At 51.0% G+C, this 15,929-nt stretch overlaps 1 protein-coding gene across 1 annotated transcript in view; it reads right to left on the bottom strand.

Annotated features, from left to right (window-relative positions):
- SHB (SH2 domain containing adaptor protein B) overlaps window positions 1–14,844 on the bottom strand; it is a 138,066-nt gene extending 123,222 nt beyond the window's left edge. The window contains exon 1 of the mRNA XM_015093133.4: window positions 13,502–14,844. Coding sequence (XP_014948619.2) covers window positions 13,502–14,212 — 711 coding nt within the window. The 5' untranslated portion in view covers window positions 14,213–14,844. The remainder of the gene's footprint in view (window positions 1–13,501) is intronic.
- Window positions 14,845–15,929: the final 1,085 nt, after the last annotated feature.

The raw sequence follows: 15,929 nt of genomic DNA, 5'->3' as shown, positions 1-15,929 counted from the left end.
GCGAGGCACAGAGTGAGCAGTCAGGAAACACCACCTATTATTATTACACCCACGTCAGGACAAATGGGGCATTCCAGGCCTGAAGAAACTAATCACTTGTCCCAAAGTACTAAGCTTCTGAGACCAGGAGCCAGGATTGGAGCCCAGACTTCTGACTCCAAAGCCAGTGCTCATTTCACATCGCCACAGTGGACATCACTAGGGTCCTGCTGTGTCTGAATCAACAGCTCTGGGCACTTGTGGTGGGTAATGTCACTGGTGGTTACCTCCACAAAAGGCGAAGAACCTGGACCAATAATACTGGGTCCCCAGCACCACCCCACTCTCAGCTGGGCAGCTGCTGCTCCGTTTGCTGTCTGCTCAACATTGAGGTCCTGACGGCAAGATCCCCCTGGCCCCTGCTCCCTGGGAACACACTCCTGCCTGCTGCTTTCCTGTTCTCTTTGCCTTAAGAACCACCCCCCACCAACTCCCCTGCCCCACTGCCCTGCTCCTAATCCACCTGGGGATTGAATCCAACCATGCTCCACATTTAGTCACACTACGGCATGATTAACTCCTCAGTGTCGACCTCAGCCCACCCACTCAGAACCCACTCTGCGGCCTGCCACTTCCTGCCCAGGAAGCTCCCGGACTGGGGTCCACCAACGCCCTCCACACTTGTGATGCTAAAGGGTACTGGCCCTCAGCAGTTGGTGTCCTGGCTGGGAATCCGGCTCTGTGGGGAAATAGTACAGCCTGCAGCTTCCGTCTGCCTTTGAAGATACACATCTGAGGGTCGTCATGTGGAAGATGTAAGGTTAGACTGGTTCTGCTTGACCTCAAAGAGCCCAAGTAAAACAATAACAGAATCCACAGAGAGAAACAAGTCAGCCAGCAGAGTGCCCATAAACACCAAGTACTCAACAAACCTGTACTAAATTGGAGGGGATAGCAAAAAAAACTTGAAGGCCCAGCTGTGCAAAGGAGTGTCTGGTTATGTGACAAACCCTCTCATCACTGCACATATTCAGGCATGGGTGTAGGAGGGCTGCACTGGGTGATCTCCAAGCTCCCTGGGAACCCCAAACCAAGCCTAGGATAGCAACCTGTAACTTTAGCTCCATGGCAGAAGCATTGGGGGACCTTTCAAAACTACTGATGTCCAGGCTCTGTCCCCAGAAACTGTGGTGTCATTAGTCTGGGGTGGAGCCCAAGCAACGAAAACTTTTGAGAAGTGCACTCCCAGTGATTCTAATAGGCTCAGGGCTGGTCTAGGTAGGGCCTGTTGACGTGGTGACACCCAGCACAGTGAATCAGGCAGACACTCTCAGCTCCTTAGAACCATAGAGATGTTATTTGGTGTTCCAAAATCTGCATTTTTTTCCCCCTGATTTATTCACCATGAATACTCCTGGGTTTAATCTGTTCTGTCAACACCGATACATTAATGTCACAAACCCCACTGCAGAATGGATTATCCTGACACTGGCCTGAGCCAGGAAAAAGAACATGCCACAGAGATTGGGAAAGGCTCTCTCACTAACTGAAGACATAAGGACTTCTGGGTTGAGGGGACAGGAAAGGCTGGGGGTGGGAAAAGAACTCTGTAAATTCATGTTACTTGCACTGGAGTTGTGGGTATGAAAAAAAATTTATATGACTAAAATAATATAGTACCCACACGCCACATCTTGAAGTTCTCCCCATCCTTCCAGTCTGAGCTCCGCTACTCAAGGTCTATGCTAAAATATGTCTGCTGCACGAATGACTGAATGGGGTACACTTTCCCCACAAATGTCACCAGTGTGTAAAAGCTGAAACGGACACACTCAAATAAGGCTGCACAGGCAGGGCAGACAGTAAGTGGCTGCCCCAAAATACATCTAGGCAGCCAGCCCCCTGGTCCTGGAGGGGGAAACTGACTCCATCAGAGGTGAGGTGAAGGTTTCCTGGCCTCATCCCAGAAAACCTCTGGCATCAGATCTGGCATCCAAAGTGAAGTGCTATTACCCAGTTACTCTCCTAAAGTGTGAGGAGTTGAATGCATAATAAGTGCATGGGTATCTACAGATGAAACGTGTCATTTTATAAAGACAGGTGAAATCATCATTATCATAATAGTTGATGAGAACATAACGCAGTCAGGGTGAGACGGAGTCAAAATATTGAAATCTAAAAAGGCACCTGAAGAAATACAGATAGCTGATAGATCAACCACAGAGGAGAGGATGTCCAGACATAGACTGGTCATTCAGAAAAATAAAATTACCTACCTTGTACTCTGAAATCAAACTCCAGATTAAAATGTCAATGTTACAAAAAAGAAAGAAACCATCAAAGTACTAGAAGAAAACACACTGGAGTACAGAAAACTTCTCTAAGCAGCACACTGGTTACCCTTTGTTAAACATCAATAATGATCCAGGAATAGAAAACAAACAATTCAGTGTAAACAACCAAAGCAATCGCTGGATACAGGGGGGGACGGCAAATTACAAACTTGTAAAAAATATCCTGCAATCTAAATGGCAGGTAAGGGGCTGCCATCCTTAATCCACAAAGAGCTCGTATAAATCAACAAAATGATAAACCCTATGGCAGAAACGATGGACAGAAATACACAGTTTTGGAAAGGAGACACCAGTGGTAAACATGCATATACACTAGTAACCCAAGAAGCTGCAAATTAAACTCAACTGCATTACAGTAAAGCAGGCAAAACTTGTAAGGCCTTTCTAGAACACAATTTGAAAGCCTGTATCAAAATTTGTACCTTCCTACTCAATTCTCCTCTGGGAATCAATCCCAGGGAAATAATCACAGACTTATTTATGCAAAGAATTAAGTTACAAAGATGTTCATTATAGCACTGTTACATTAGTGAAAACTAGGAAGAGCCTAAATAGGCAAATAGAATACTATACAGACATTAAATTTTTGTTGTTGAATGCTTAAAACAATGTAGACATCTTTCCATGTCATTAAGTGAAAAGTATGTAAATAGATACACACAATATTGATTTTTGTGAAGGAAAATACATACATACATACAAGCACTGAAAAAGGTTAAATGGAAAAACAGTGAAATGTTAAAGCTGTTTCTTTGAATTGTAGAACTGAAGTTGGTTTCTATTTTAGTTTTGCTTATCTGCATTTTCTATACCAAACCTTGTCTTAGTTTTGTTGAAGGGGGAAAAAAAAGTTAACACAAAGTTAAAAGAGTTAACATTGGTGGTGGTCTAGTCACTAAGTCATGTCCAACTCTTGCGACCCCAGACTCCTCTATCCATGGGATTTCCCAGGCAAGAATACTGGAGTAGGCTGCCATTTCCTTCTCCAGGGGATCGGTGATCGAACCCACGTTCTCCTGTAATGCAAGCGGATTCTTTACGGCTGAGCCACTGAAATTTATTTTAAAAATCCAAGCTTACTGTTCTGAGGAACTGCCCAGAACACAGGCAGCTGGTATGTGCCCCCAACAGGAGGGCAGGTAGGGACATCATCATTCTGAGAATGCCACGCAGGCCCCAAACCACATGCATGGCTTTGGAATGCACCGGGGGGATTACAAGGCTGTCTGGCTTTCTGAGAGTGCATGTCCCAAAAAGCAAAGAAGCTTCACTTTGAAGAACTTTGGGGACATTTTCATTTTTAGAATTTAGCCTTGGCCTGGAGAAGCCAGGCAAGTTCCATTCCTCCTACTTCTGTTTGCCTCTCCCCCATAGCCCACGTCCTGGTGAGCCCCAGACAAGAAAGAACTTTCCCAGCAATCACAAATACCCTGCATTGAAATGTTCTGCTGAGCAAAACAGGCACGCTCCAGCCTCATATTCATCCTGCCCTAGTGCCGAGCTGAGGCAGACAACACCGCAGGTGGCCTCCTAGTTTAGAGAATTGGGGCAATTTTCAGCCAGGAGAGGTGGCCCTTCACACCCAAGCCCCTGCCTCCTTCTTTTATCACGAGCAATTCCACTAGGTAATCTGGAGGCTCCGGCCACACCTGCTTGAACCCAGCAGGGCTCCCTTCCCTATTGCAGTCACTGCAGACGGGACCCCTTCTGTCTGGGATGCCCCATGTGCACCTTCCTCTGGACCCAGCTCCCAGATGACTTCCTCTTCCTGGTGGTTCTTCCCAGCCCCTGACAGAGGCTACTATGCTTCAGAGCATTTATGGCTCGTAGTCCCGGACTCACTTGCTGGATCAACCCTAGCTGGACTGTGACTGTACCGCTGGGGTCCTATTCATCTTGGCTAATGGCAATTCATCCTTCTAAATGCTCAAGTTAAAACCTGGAGTCATCGGCGACTCTCCTCCCCCATCAGATCTCATACTTCCTCTGTCAGGAAACCCTTTAGGATGCGTCCTGAATCTGGTCTCCTCTCATCACCTATCACCAGCGCCCCAGTTCCTGTGGCTGAAGGTCACCTTAGTTGGCCCCCCGGCTGGTCTCCTCCCATCTATTCTCCACTAGGCCACCAGAGTGATCCTTTTGAACCCCAAAAGCCAGATCATGTCATTGCTCTGTTTAGAACCTCCACTGACTTTCCATCTCACTTAGAGTTAAAGCGAGAAACCCTTTCAGCACCTCCAAGACCCAAAGCTCTCAGCCTTCCCATCCCGACTCATCTCAGACCTCTCATCTCCCCACTTCCTCCCCACCTGCTCCACTCAGTCATGCTGATCTCCCTGAAGCAGCCAGGCATGCTCCTGCCTTGGACTTGTGCCCTGACTGTTCATTCTGCCTGGAATGTACTTCTCTCTGCGAGCCGTGTGAATCACACCATCACACCCTTTAGCAAAGCCCTCTGAGCATCCATCTGAAGCAGTTCTCCACCCCAAACTCAGGCCCACCCCAGTTTTACTCTTCTCTACACTCTACCCGACATACTATATTTGCTTGAATCCTCTCCTGAGAGGGCAAACTCAGGGGAGCATGAATGTTTATGTTTTCTCCACACTGTAGCCCCAGCATCTAAATAGAACAATAGCCAGCACGTAACCTACTCTCATGGAGAAGGCAATGGCACCCCACTCCAGTACTCTTGCCTGGCAAATCCCATGGATGGAGGAGCCTGGTAGGCTGCAGTTCATGGGGTCAGTAAGAGTCGGACACGACTGAGCAACTTCCCTTTCACTTTTCACTTTCATGCATTGGAGAAGGAAATGGCAACTCACTCTAGTGTTCTTGCCTGGACAATCCCAGGGACAGGGGAGCCTGGTGGGCTGCTGTCTATGGGGTCGCACAGAGTCGGACACGACTGAAGTGACTTAGCAGTAGCAGCAGCAGCAACCTACTCTCAACAATGTCTGTTGAATGAATGAAGAGAAAGGACTTGGCATGGCCTCTCATGGCCCAGCTGAGGACTTGGAGTCCAGCCTATAAGTGAAGGCCCAGCAGTGCACCAGAAGTACCCATCTCCCCGCCAACCCACCCACCTATCAAATCATTTTTCCACTCACTGGCCTCGGGAAACCCCTTTCTGACCATTACTCTAAAGTTTTGCTTGGAAAACTCAGGGCCTGAGTCATTCCCCAGGGCTCTGACTAATTCTCGCTCCACCCCTTGAACCCACCTCCAAGATCCTTCCTCTACAGCATAATGGGAAATCCAGAGAGAGTTCCCCTTGGAGAAAATGGAAAGGAACTGAATGATTTAGAGGAAAATTCAATTCTTCCTAGCTCATCAGTTGAGAAAGCGCAAACTCTCAGGAAGCCACTGCCTCCGAAAGTGAAACATTAATAGAAATATTACTGGAAAATACCAAACAGGAAGAGAAGGAAAATTCCATTGTGGAAGCAAGGTCCTCTGTCGATGTTCCTTAATGGTCTCAGTTACTTGTTTCAGAATCAAAACACAGAAAGAGCCGGAAATCAATCAGGCTGTCACCCTTCCTCTGGACTGGAGCTTTGGCCAAAACATCTCCACATCACCCCAGCACAAAGGGCATTAGACTCAGAACACAAGGTCAACAGCCTGGCCGCTGCGTTGGCTAGTACCTGCTATGAGGCAGGGCAAGCTCCATTCCTTCTGGGACCCTCAATATTTCCATCTATAAAATGGGGGTTACAGCACCTTCCTCAAAGAGTAACTGACAATTAAGTTAATTATGGGTGTGAAAGATTCTTTTAAGCTTTGGAATACTTATGCAAATGTAGGAATCTGTAGATCCTACAATGCTATCAGAGGAGATTTTTATAAGAGTTTAAGTCTAGCCACAAATAAAGCAGAGAAAATTAAGGCATGAGATTGTGCAGCCTGAGGTGGTATGGCACAGTGGTTCAAAACAAAGACCCTAAATCTGGCTTCAAGTCTCACCTCTGCCATTTACTGGCAAAGTGACCTTAGATAAGTTACTTAACCTCTCTGCCTCAGCTCTCTCATATGTAAAAGGGGAATGTCAATAACATCTACTCAAAGGACTTTGGTGAGCAGTATGACTAATTCTGCTCTTATGGAAAGCTCCTTCAACTCGAGTGACTACTCCTCCTTGATTCAAGTGCCTCCTCCTCCAAGAAGCCTTCCCTGCTTCTCTCAGTTGAAATGAACCTCCTCCTGACCCTACTTCTCCTTTAGTTCCATGGAGTCAAGGTTCTGCTCAGGACAGCTTCTGTGCCAGGATGGCTCCCAGCTCACCCACACCACTCTGCTTACAGATAAACTGCCACACAGAGCTGTGTGGTCCCTGTGTCCTCACCAGAAGATAAGCTCCTTTTGGGCAGGCACTACCCCTCCCCTGCTCATCCCTGTTATCCACACAGCTTCTGACAGTGGCCTGCATATGCAATTTCCCAGTCAACACAAGCCAAGCAAGGTATAAGGCAGGCAGGGTGGCAGATACCGCCGGCAGCCTGTCTCCATCCTGCAGGAACAGCCCCTGCTCAGAAAGTGGGCGAGATGCCACCATCAGCCAGCCGGCAATTCAGCTTTCTGCTTCAAAGCCACATATCCCAATTTATTTTCTAGGGCGCCGCCTGACCTCTCCCTTCACCACAGGCCACTACCACTTGGCTCTCCCATCACAAGAGGAGAAAGTCAACCCCAAGTGAAACTGCCCAAGGGAGCGCTTGACCACAGGCATGTTCAGCTTTGCTTAAATGACCAGAGGAACGCACACCTTTTCAAGTTTTCCTTTTAACCCCTATTTTATGGGTCAGAAATGCTTTGGGGTTGGGGAGAGGAAAAGATCAAGGCTTGGGGGGTTAAGTCTGGGGAAATCAGTTATGTTCTGAGGTGGTTAGATTAGAAGACAGTCATCTGCTCTCCTTCAAGGACACTTAGATTCTTTGTTGACAAGGGCCAAGGTACTGGGTTTTGGTTTTTTTTCCTTAAAAAAGCGCACATGCAGGTTCGCCAGTCCTTCAATGAGAAGACATGACAGTTACAAGACACACGTTTTGTGCAGCTGTCCCTTGGGAAGTGCCAACTCTGCATGGAATTTCTCTATGAAATAACTCGGGTGCTGCATTAACATCTCATTTAGGGGACTCAGAGTGAGATGAGGGAAGGGGAGAGAAAAGCTGGCTCTGGGGCCCCTTTGGGGACCACCAAAGCCCAGACTGAAAGAGATGGGAATTGGGAGGGGGTGGTATAAGAGGAGGAACATTAAGAGGAAGAGGAGACATACAATGCACATTTCAGTAAATATCAGAGCTTTACTATCTCTATCTAAATCACTGAAAGGAGTTGAACAAATCGATAAAAAGCATACAGGCTTGTAATTCAGACTGAACAGGTGTAATTCTGGCCCTGTCATTTAGTAGTTTTGTGACATTAAGCAAATCAATACCTCTAAGCCTCAGTTTCTTTATCTGTGAAATGGGGCAATAGTACCCATGGTAGAGGAATAGCACTGAACTCCCTGATTAATGGCCTGCCTGTATCCCTACCCTCTGCCACAGGACTTCACAGCTTCCCCTCTCTCCCTGAATACTGGCTGGCCTTCTAACTTGCTTTGGTCAACAGAATGCAGCAGAAGGAACAGTAGGCCAGTTTCTAACTTCAAGAAACTGTATGGGTTTCTGTAATTTCTTGGAACCCTGCCACCATCATATGAACAAGGCTAACTTGCTGGACGATGAGAGATCACATGGAACAGAGCTGAACTGAGGCAGCCAAGGCCATCCTAAACCAAACAAGTATTACAGCCCAGCTAGGACTGGCAGGACTGCATACCCACTCCACACTGACCATAGATGCCTGAGTGAGCCAACTGAGGCCAGAAAAACTACTCAGTTGACTTGTGGGTTCATGGATAATAATAAAGACTTACCATTTAAATCAGGGGTTGGAAATTGCAGGCCACAGGCCAGCTGCCTATTTTTATAAATAAAGTTTTATTGAAACACAGCTATACTCTTTAATTTATATACTGTCTGTATGCTTTCAAGCTACAATGGCAGAGTTGAATAGTTGTGATGGGGGCTGTCTGGCCTACAAGCTAAAATTACTCACTAACTGATTCTTTTGCTAACCTCTGGTTTGCAATCAACGACTTTGGAGTAACTTGTGATGCAACGATAGCTAACAGATACAGTACCTAAACCCCTTCTAGGGTGACTGTGAAGATTAAATGATCAATTAAGTGGTCAGCCTGAAGCCTGGAGAATATATTTCTTTTCTGAGGAATTGATGGGAAAAACTGGATCTGATATGCAGCTTTTCTCTCACACTACTTTCAACGGACAGGACTTCAAAGTGCTCCAAGCCAAACCACAGCTACCAAGCTTGGTCCTTACTTTTTCAATCAATTACTTTCTAAGAACTGGAGAATGTGGCTATTAACCAAATGGAAAATGACTCTCAGCTTATGCTTCACCCTGGCTTCAATCAAGCTACACATCAATGATTTGATGTGAAAAGGACACAAAGACCCCAATTCCCAACTCCTCCAAAAGATACATGAGACATTCTCTTGTTTTGCGGCTCCAACCTCTCTCTACAATTCCCCCCACACCCGCCTTTCAGAGCCTCCATCCACTCTCTTGGCACCAGCTTCTACCTGGAGAAGCTCAAATGCCACCACCTCATGAAAGCCCTCCTTGAATTCGTAGACAGAGTTGTGAATTCCTCAGCCCTCTGCACGCACTGCTGTTCTGGCATGCCTCACATTGTGACACTGCTTCACTGCCCAACTGTCTCCCAGGCTAGATCTTAAAAAGCTCATGTTCAACTGCAGACTGAGAAGCTTCCCTCTTGGAAAAACTCGCCACCACTTATTTCTCTGTGAGGTTCCCCCTGCCTCGCATGCTGCTCAGAAACTGTTTGCTGAGTATTGAAAAAAAAAAAAAAGTTGAACGTGATATTATTTATTTCTTTGGAAGCATGTTATTTAACTCAACTCTGTGGATGCTGACAAAATACAAAGTGTTGGTACACATCAGCATGTATTTAAACTTGGGAAACTGATGTCGGTGCATCTCAACTTTCTCAGTTGCAATGGAAACATTTACTTAATTATGATAAAAGAAACAAGACTTCAGCAGAAAACATAAGTGGATAACACTTGTCTGGCTGCACATAAGGAGACCTACCAAGTTACTGGCCTCTTTGTCATCATTATTTTTTTTTTTATAAAGACAACCTGAGGGAATAATATTTCTACCTACTAAAGTTTTGTATTTTCTTCCCAGGAGCTCAGGCCCTCCCTGTCTCTCACTGGGACTATATTGTAATTGCCTCCCAACTCCAAACCCATCAACCTCAGATTGCAGCAGCTTATAGACTGGGATGCTCCTCAACCATGGCTCTGAGCCTATTCTTTTCCTGATTCAACAGTCTTCCAGGCTTTCCCTGTGGGGTCCAAACTCAGGCCCCCACCTATCTCACACTGTCATCTCTCATTTCTCAAGTGAGGCCCACTGCAAGAAAGCTTTCATTTCCAAAAACACTCCCCCGTTAAGGTATTATCTATATACATGCACACATATGCCAACACACAGACATACATGCATGCACACACAGATGCATGTACACAGCACATACACCTAAGGGCTCCCATAGGCTGCAGTCAGCCTTTCCTTGCACTGAAATTCCACTTCCATCCCTAGATCCAACTCAAAGCTGCCTCCTAGGTGAAGATCTCACTGAATTCCCAAAGACAAAAACACTGGGAAACAAATGATGAAAAGGTGACGGGTGTCAGCAGCCTTCAGAGGCTTAGGCCAAAAATTTCTGCCAAGTCTTTTTGCAGCCTTTATTCCTTCCCCCTAGCTTGTCCTTGTACTGAGAGATCTCTGAGCGCAAAATATGTGCTGGGTAAAAGTTGGTTAAATTGAAAACAGACTCTGTCTTCCATGTGAGTCTAAAAGGGAAACTACTCTAAACTGGAGACTGGCTGGTAGCAAGGTATATGTAGCCAGGTGTGTATGCGCCCCGGGATTCACCTAGGAGAACAGGAGGATGCCTAAGTATGTGTCAGAAGGGGGCACAGGTACTGAGGGGGGCAGAAGGGCCCCCAAGATAAAGGTGGGTGGGGGTTGGCGATGGAGGCCCTGAAAGGAGGATTTGCGGACACAGCTCCTAGTCCCACGCCACAGTAACTCTCAACATAGGCCGACATTAAAACACAGGTCCCCACACAGCTGGGGCATTCAGCAGCCCTATGGGTACTTGTTCTATTCCCTAACAACTGATAAGAGGAAGCTGGGCTAGAGATTGAAGTGGGCTAGGAGTACGTTTTCCTGGATCCGTGGGTGAGCGGCAGAAGGCGGACTCTAGTGTGTTCAGGGCTGGACCTGCAGTGTCCCTGACTTCCAAAAGCTGTCTGGCTGCAAATAATGTGAAAACCAGGCTACCGCCTGGCAGTTTGACCAGGAATGCAGGGTAGGTATTGGCCCCCAACTAGGTGGCAGCCCCACAGAGGGCAGAGATGAAGAGGGCACCCGGAGTCTCTGTATCCCAAAGCAACTCCAACCAGAAGACCCAGAGGGAGGGTTGGTTATGAAGCCACTGTTGCACGGGTGTGGTCCCAGGATCAGCTGCAAAAGATCACCTGAGAATTTGTTAAAGATACACCTTCTCAGGCCCCATGTGTTTTAACCAGTCCTCCAGGTGCTAGTTTGAGAACTACTGCATAGTATGACCCTCTCTGTTTCTTCCTCTTACTCGCGAGAAAGAACATCTGGCAGTTGCAATCCCTCTGACTCGGAAGATGGCAACAACCTCTTAAAAGATCAAAGGGCTCAAAGTCACAATCTAGTAGGTGAAGAGCACTCCAGAGAGATATTTTTTAAAGAAACCATATCTACTCATATGATTCAACAGCTAAATCTCCTCGCTGTGCTTAGGTAACAAGGTTCTCCCCGACCCAGGACCTCCTGCCCCTCTGGGGTCCTGCCCAACTCTAACCTTTCAATTCCTGCCACAAGGCCTTTACCTACAATCCCCTAGAGCACCAGGTTCTCTTCTGCAGCCAACCATAACAGTGGTCCTCCCTGGCCACCTCCCATTAAGCCCTGCCATCACAGCATTCAACATGTACACCGCAGCCTGAACCACAGTAGTCACTGGACCCTACTCCAGGGCCCAGCAGAGGGGAACAAAGAACTGTAAGAAACATCTGGTGGAACAAAGCCAAGTTTTCAACACACTTAACACTCCAGCTATTAAACTTAGTATTCCTCAGTATTTGAAATAGTCTTATTTATAGTTAGGAAAAAACATTTACTAAAGTTTTGAAAACCATAAAGGAAGATTCTAGTGAGTAGGCAGAACCACAAGCAGCAGGAGGGAAAGGAGATTTGCCCACCTGGGAGGTGGTCATGGAATAACAAGGGAATGGTGGGATCTCTCTGGAGAGCTAGGTTAGGCCATCCTTCCATTTCCAGGGACTCCAGGTTCTCCCAGATCAGCACCTAGCCAAGCCTGGGCCACACAGAAGGCAGCAGGGAGCCTCTCTGTTGTCTCCCTTACAGATGCCCCACAAACCCATAATCCTGGGGGCTCTCGGAGAAACCTCCTCTGCCCACAAGGCAGCACCAAGGTGGCCACCCGGCTCCTAGCTCTTGTCATTTAGGTGTGGCACCCCAAGTGCTTAGGAAGCCCAGAGTCTATGCAGATGCGTCCTCAAACTGGACCCAGAGGGAAGTGGAATCCATAGGTTACCCATGCTGCCTTCAACAGACCCAGCAGGAGGCAGAGGTATGCTAGGGGGACCTGGGACCCTGGGGAGGGGAAGTCAGGCAGAAAAATTCAGGAGGGGCACCGGCTTCCTTCTCCTGCCTGGAAAACAAAAAGTTCCCTTCCCAAGTACCAGCTGGGAGGTAGGGGCCTGTCTCCCTCCTGTCTGGAAATCCAGTCCTAAAAGAAACTCAGACTCTATCAGTTTCCCCCAGCCCACATCTGGGTGAAAAGTTTACCTTTGGGAGAAAGCAGGGCGGTGCCGGAGAACGAGAGGGACAGCCGTCTGATAGCCATCACAGGGCACTGGGCCTCAGATGTAATGAAAGCACTGCCTTCCACCAAAAGTAGACAGAACAAGTATTATTTTATGGGGGAAAGGAGGGTGTCACAGGAGTGTGAAGGGGGAGGAGAGGGCCCAGTCTGGCTGTAATTAACTAGACTGCTCCAAAGGTCCGGGGGATCAAGATAGTCTGATCTGTTAGGGAGGAGAGTGTACAAAATCGTCCCCCTCATCCTTGGGGCTATAAAGGGTAAGGTCAGGAAGGAAGATGAGGATGGGAGGGGTGGTCTCCTTCCAGCTGGCCCGGTAGGCGGACCCCTCCCGGGCCGGGCTGGAGGAACTGACAGGTCGAAGTGGAGCGCTCTTGTAGACCAGCGCACTTCAACCGGAAAAGCACGCGTGGGGGTTGGAGGGTGGGGGGCGTGTTTCCCGGTACAGCTCCAGTACAAAAGGCTGCCCCATTTGGAAACCTGGCGCGGGGGGTGGGGCAGGGTAGGGCATTTAGAGGGATTTACATATATCCGTTCAGAGACAGCCGGTCTGGATCTGCCATCGAAAATGTGTAATATCCGGCGGGTCCCTTCCCAGCTCTAGACTTCAGTTCCCATCTATAAAGTCAGGGGCGGGAGGAACAGGGGTAGACAAGAATAAACACTCTCCTAAATACTTGGAGAAGGAAATGGCAACCCACTCCAGTATTCTTGCCTGGAAAATCCCATGGACGGAGAAGCCTGGCGGGCTACAGTGCATGGGGTCGCAAAGAGCCAGACATGATTGAGCCACTCACACTTTAAATACGTAAGGGCTCTGACTCTCTGACTTTCCTCCTCGAGGGGCTGGTTGGCTGTCTCTTGGACCAGGCTGGGCAGAGAGCTCTCTGGTCAGGATACTTCCAAGAGGGCACCTGGCTGGGAAGCAGCAGCGTTAAGACACTGTCAGGAGGCCAATGATCGGGGACAAAGCGGGTGCAAGGAGGCAGAATTTGGTAGCATCGTGGGAGGCCTGACCTCGGGTCCTAGCTCGAAGTGGACGTAGGAACTCAAAACTAGAGCGGTGCCTCAGTTTCCCCGTGCGCACAGTGGCTCTGGAACCTCTAGTGAGGCCAAGGGCGCCTTACCTTGTCCTTCTTGCCGGCACCGCTCTCCTCCGCGGCTGAGGCGCCGCACTTGTTGAGCAGTTTCTTGCCTCCGCAGGCCGTTGGGCTCCAGGTGCGGCCGCCGGAGCAGGCGCCCCCTGGGGGGTCCCCGGCACAGCCCGCGGCGCTCTCCACCTTAATGAGGCGATGCTTCGGGGAGATGTAGCGCACTTCGGCCGGGGTGGTGGGCCGCCGCTCGCTGCTGCTGCGGTAGAGGTGCGGGGAGCCAGAGGACGAGGACGAGGACGCGGCGGCGCCCGCGCCGGAGGAGGCACAGCAGCAGCCCGCGGCGCCCGACGCGGACGACGCGGAAAAGGCGCGCTGGCTCCCACCCGGCTCCCCGCCGCCGCAATAGTCCAGGCGGCACATGGCGCGCAATTTGCGCAGCGACGAGCCGGGCCCGTTGTAGGGGTCCTCAAAGTCGCGCTCCTTCTGTGCGCGGTAGGCGCGGATGAGGTCGCTGGTGCTGCCGCTGTCGTCGGGCAGCGATCCCGACGAGGCCGAGAAGCAGGAGGCGGCGGCGGTACCGCAGGACGCGGAGGCAGCCGCGGGGGCCTGCGGCACGGCCTGGGGGGGCTGCGAGGGCCGCTCGCCTCGGCGCCGCTGCTCGCGGTAGTCGGGCCGCGGCGGTTGCGGGGGGCTCTTGGTCTTGCTGTTGCCCAAGCTGAAGTACTTGTTCAGCCACTTGGCCATGGCGAGAGGCCGCCTAGGGCCGCGGCGCGGGAGCCGGGTCCGCCGCCGCGGCCATTCGGGGGGCAGCGATGCCGCCCAGGTCCCTCGGCGCCCCGGCCCCGGCCCGGGCGAGGGGCGTCCGGGGCGCCCGCTCCCGACGCCAAGTTCAAGTTCTCTCCGCTGCCTCCTGCCGGCCGCTCCCCGGCTCCGGCAGCTGCAGCACCGCCCTCCGCCTCCGCCGCGCGCCGCCCGGGCTTTGGATCTCCTGCCCCTTGAGGGCGCGTCTCATGGGATCCCCGCCGCGGCCCCACGGATAGCAAAAGGCCCGGGCGCCCCCCGGCTCCTCAGACGCTCTGGCCGTGCGCTCTGCCACGGAGCGCGCTCCTGTCCCGTCGGAACCGCAGCCTCCGCCTCGGCCGGGATCCGCGGCTGCTGCTGGAACTTGTCGGCGTCCTCAGCGCCCCCGGCCCCGACTTCCTTCCCGAGAGCGCTGGAGCGAGCTCGGCCCCTGGCCGGCGAGCAATCGGGCCGGAAAGCAAGCGAGCGATGGAGGGAGGGAGGCAGCCGGCGCCCGCCCGAGCCCGCGCGCCCGTGCCCGTCCCGGCGGCGCCTGCCGCTGCCGCTGTCGCCGCCTCCCGAACCGCCGCGTGTGTGACACTCGGGCCGCCAGAGCCCGCCCCGCCCCGCGGCCCCGCCCTCCCCGGGCCCGCGCGCGCCCCGCCCCCAGCCCGCCCTCTCAGACCCCGCCCCGCCCACCCCCACGCGCCCTGCAGCCAGACCTCGGCCCTGGCCCCGCCCTCTAGCGCCCCGGTTCTGGACAGCAGCAGCTCTCCCCCTTCAGCACGCGCCACCTCCTGCGGCCGCCTCGGCGCCAGCCCCTGGGTCGCGCCTGAGGGCGCCGGGGTCCCGCGGCGCAGCTGGCCCCGCCTTGCTTGCCGCCCGCCACCGCCTTGGGCGAGAGATTGCCAGCCTAAACCTGCAGCGTGTAGAGGCCAAACCTTCCCCACCCCGGCACTCGAGCGTTGTGTTCTCCAGGGATCCCCACTTTAGGGGACAAGGGGCATTTTTAGTCTACGGCGTGACCCTCTTAGAGGAAATGCGGTGCCGAGACCCTTAGGAACAAGGTGTCTATTCTCTGCTTAAACGGAAGAAGACTTCGGTTCAACTCTCTGCCAGACCTTCGGAGGATTCTTTATGCAAATGAGCTTTTTAGCCATCCGGACAGCGAATGCGACCTGGATCGTCTGCAGGGGCCTGGCCCCTCACCAGTTGGAAAGCCAAGCTTAGGGGAGATCGGAATGTTTGCTTACCTTTTCACCTCTGAGGAAGTCTTGGCTTTTACCCTGATCAGTGTCAATCTGGCAGAGCTAGCTGTGGGAATGTTTAATGCCTAAAATTGTAGGAGCTAGCAACACTCCATTTAATCCAGGGCCCTCATTTTACTGATGGAGGAATTGAGGCTCGGAAGGAGGTCACTCAGGTGGGTCTGGATGTCAGTTTCTGGTCTGGTGGTGCCAAAATTGTGTCATTTCCACTCGTCTCTACTTTGCAATTTAAGATCGTCCTTTGATTATTAAAATGAGGAAACTGAGGCCGAGGGAGGAGCACAGTTTGCTCAGGAAGGCTTTTCCCGAGAGGAGAATATGTTTTGTGGAGACAAAAGAGTTAACTGCCTCTAGAGCCGGTGCTCCTTTGCCGGTGCTCATTTGAATTTGGCTGATCAAGCCCCAGACTATGA

Source organism: Ovis aries, chromosome 2 (genome assembly GCF_016772045.2).
Source record: "Ovis aries strain OAR_USU_Benz2616 breed Rambouillet chromosome 2, ARS-UI_Ramb_v3.0, whole genome shotgun sequence".
In the NCBI taxonomy this organism is placed as follows: Eukaryota; Metazoa; Chordata; class Mammalia; order Artiodactyla; family Bovidae; genus Ovis; species Ovis aries.
Note: the sequence above shows the minus strand (reverse complement) of the source record. Positions and strands in the feature narration are given on the sequence as shown.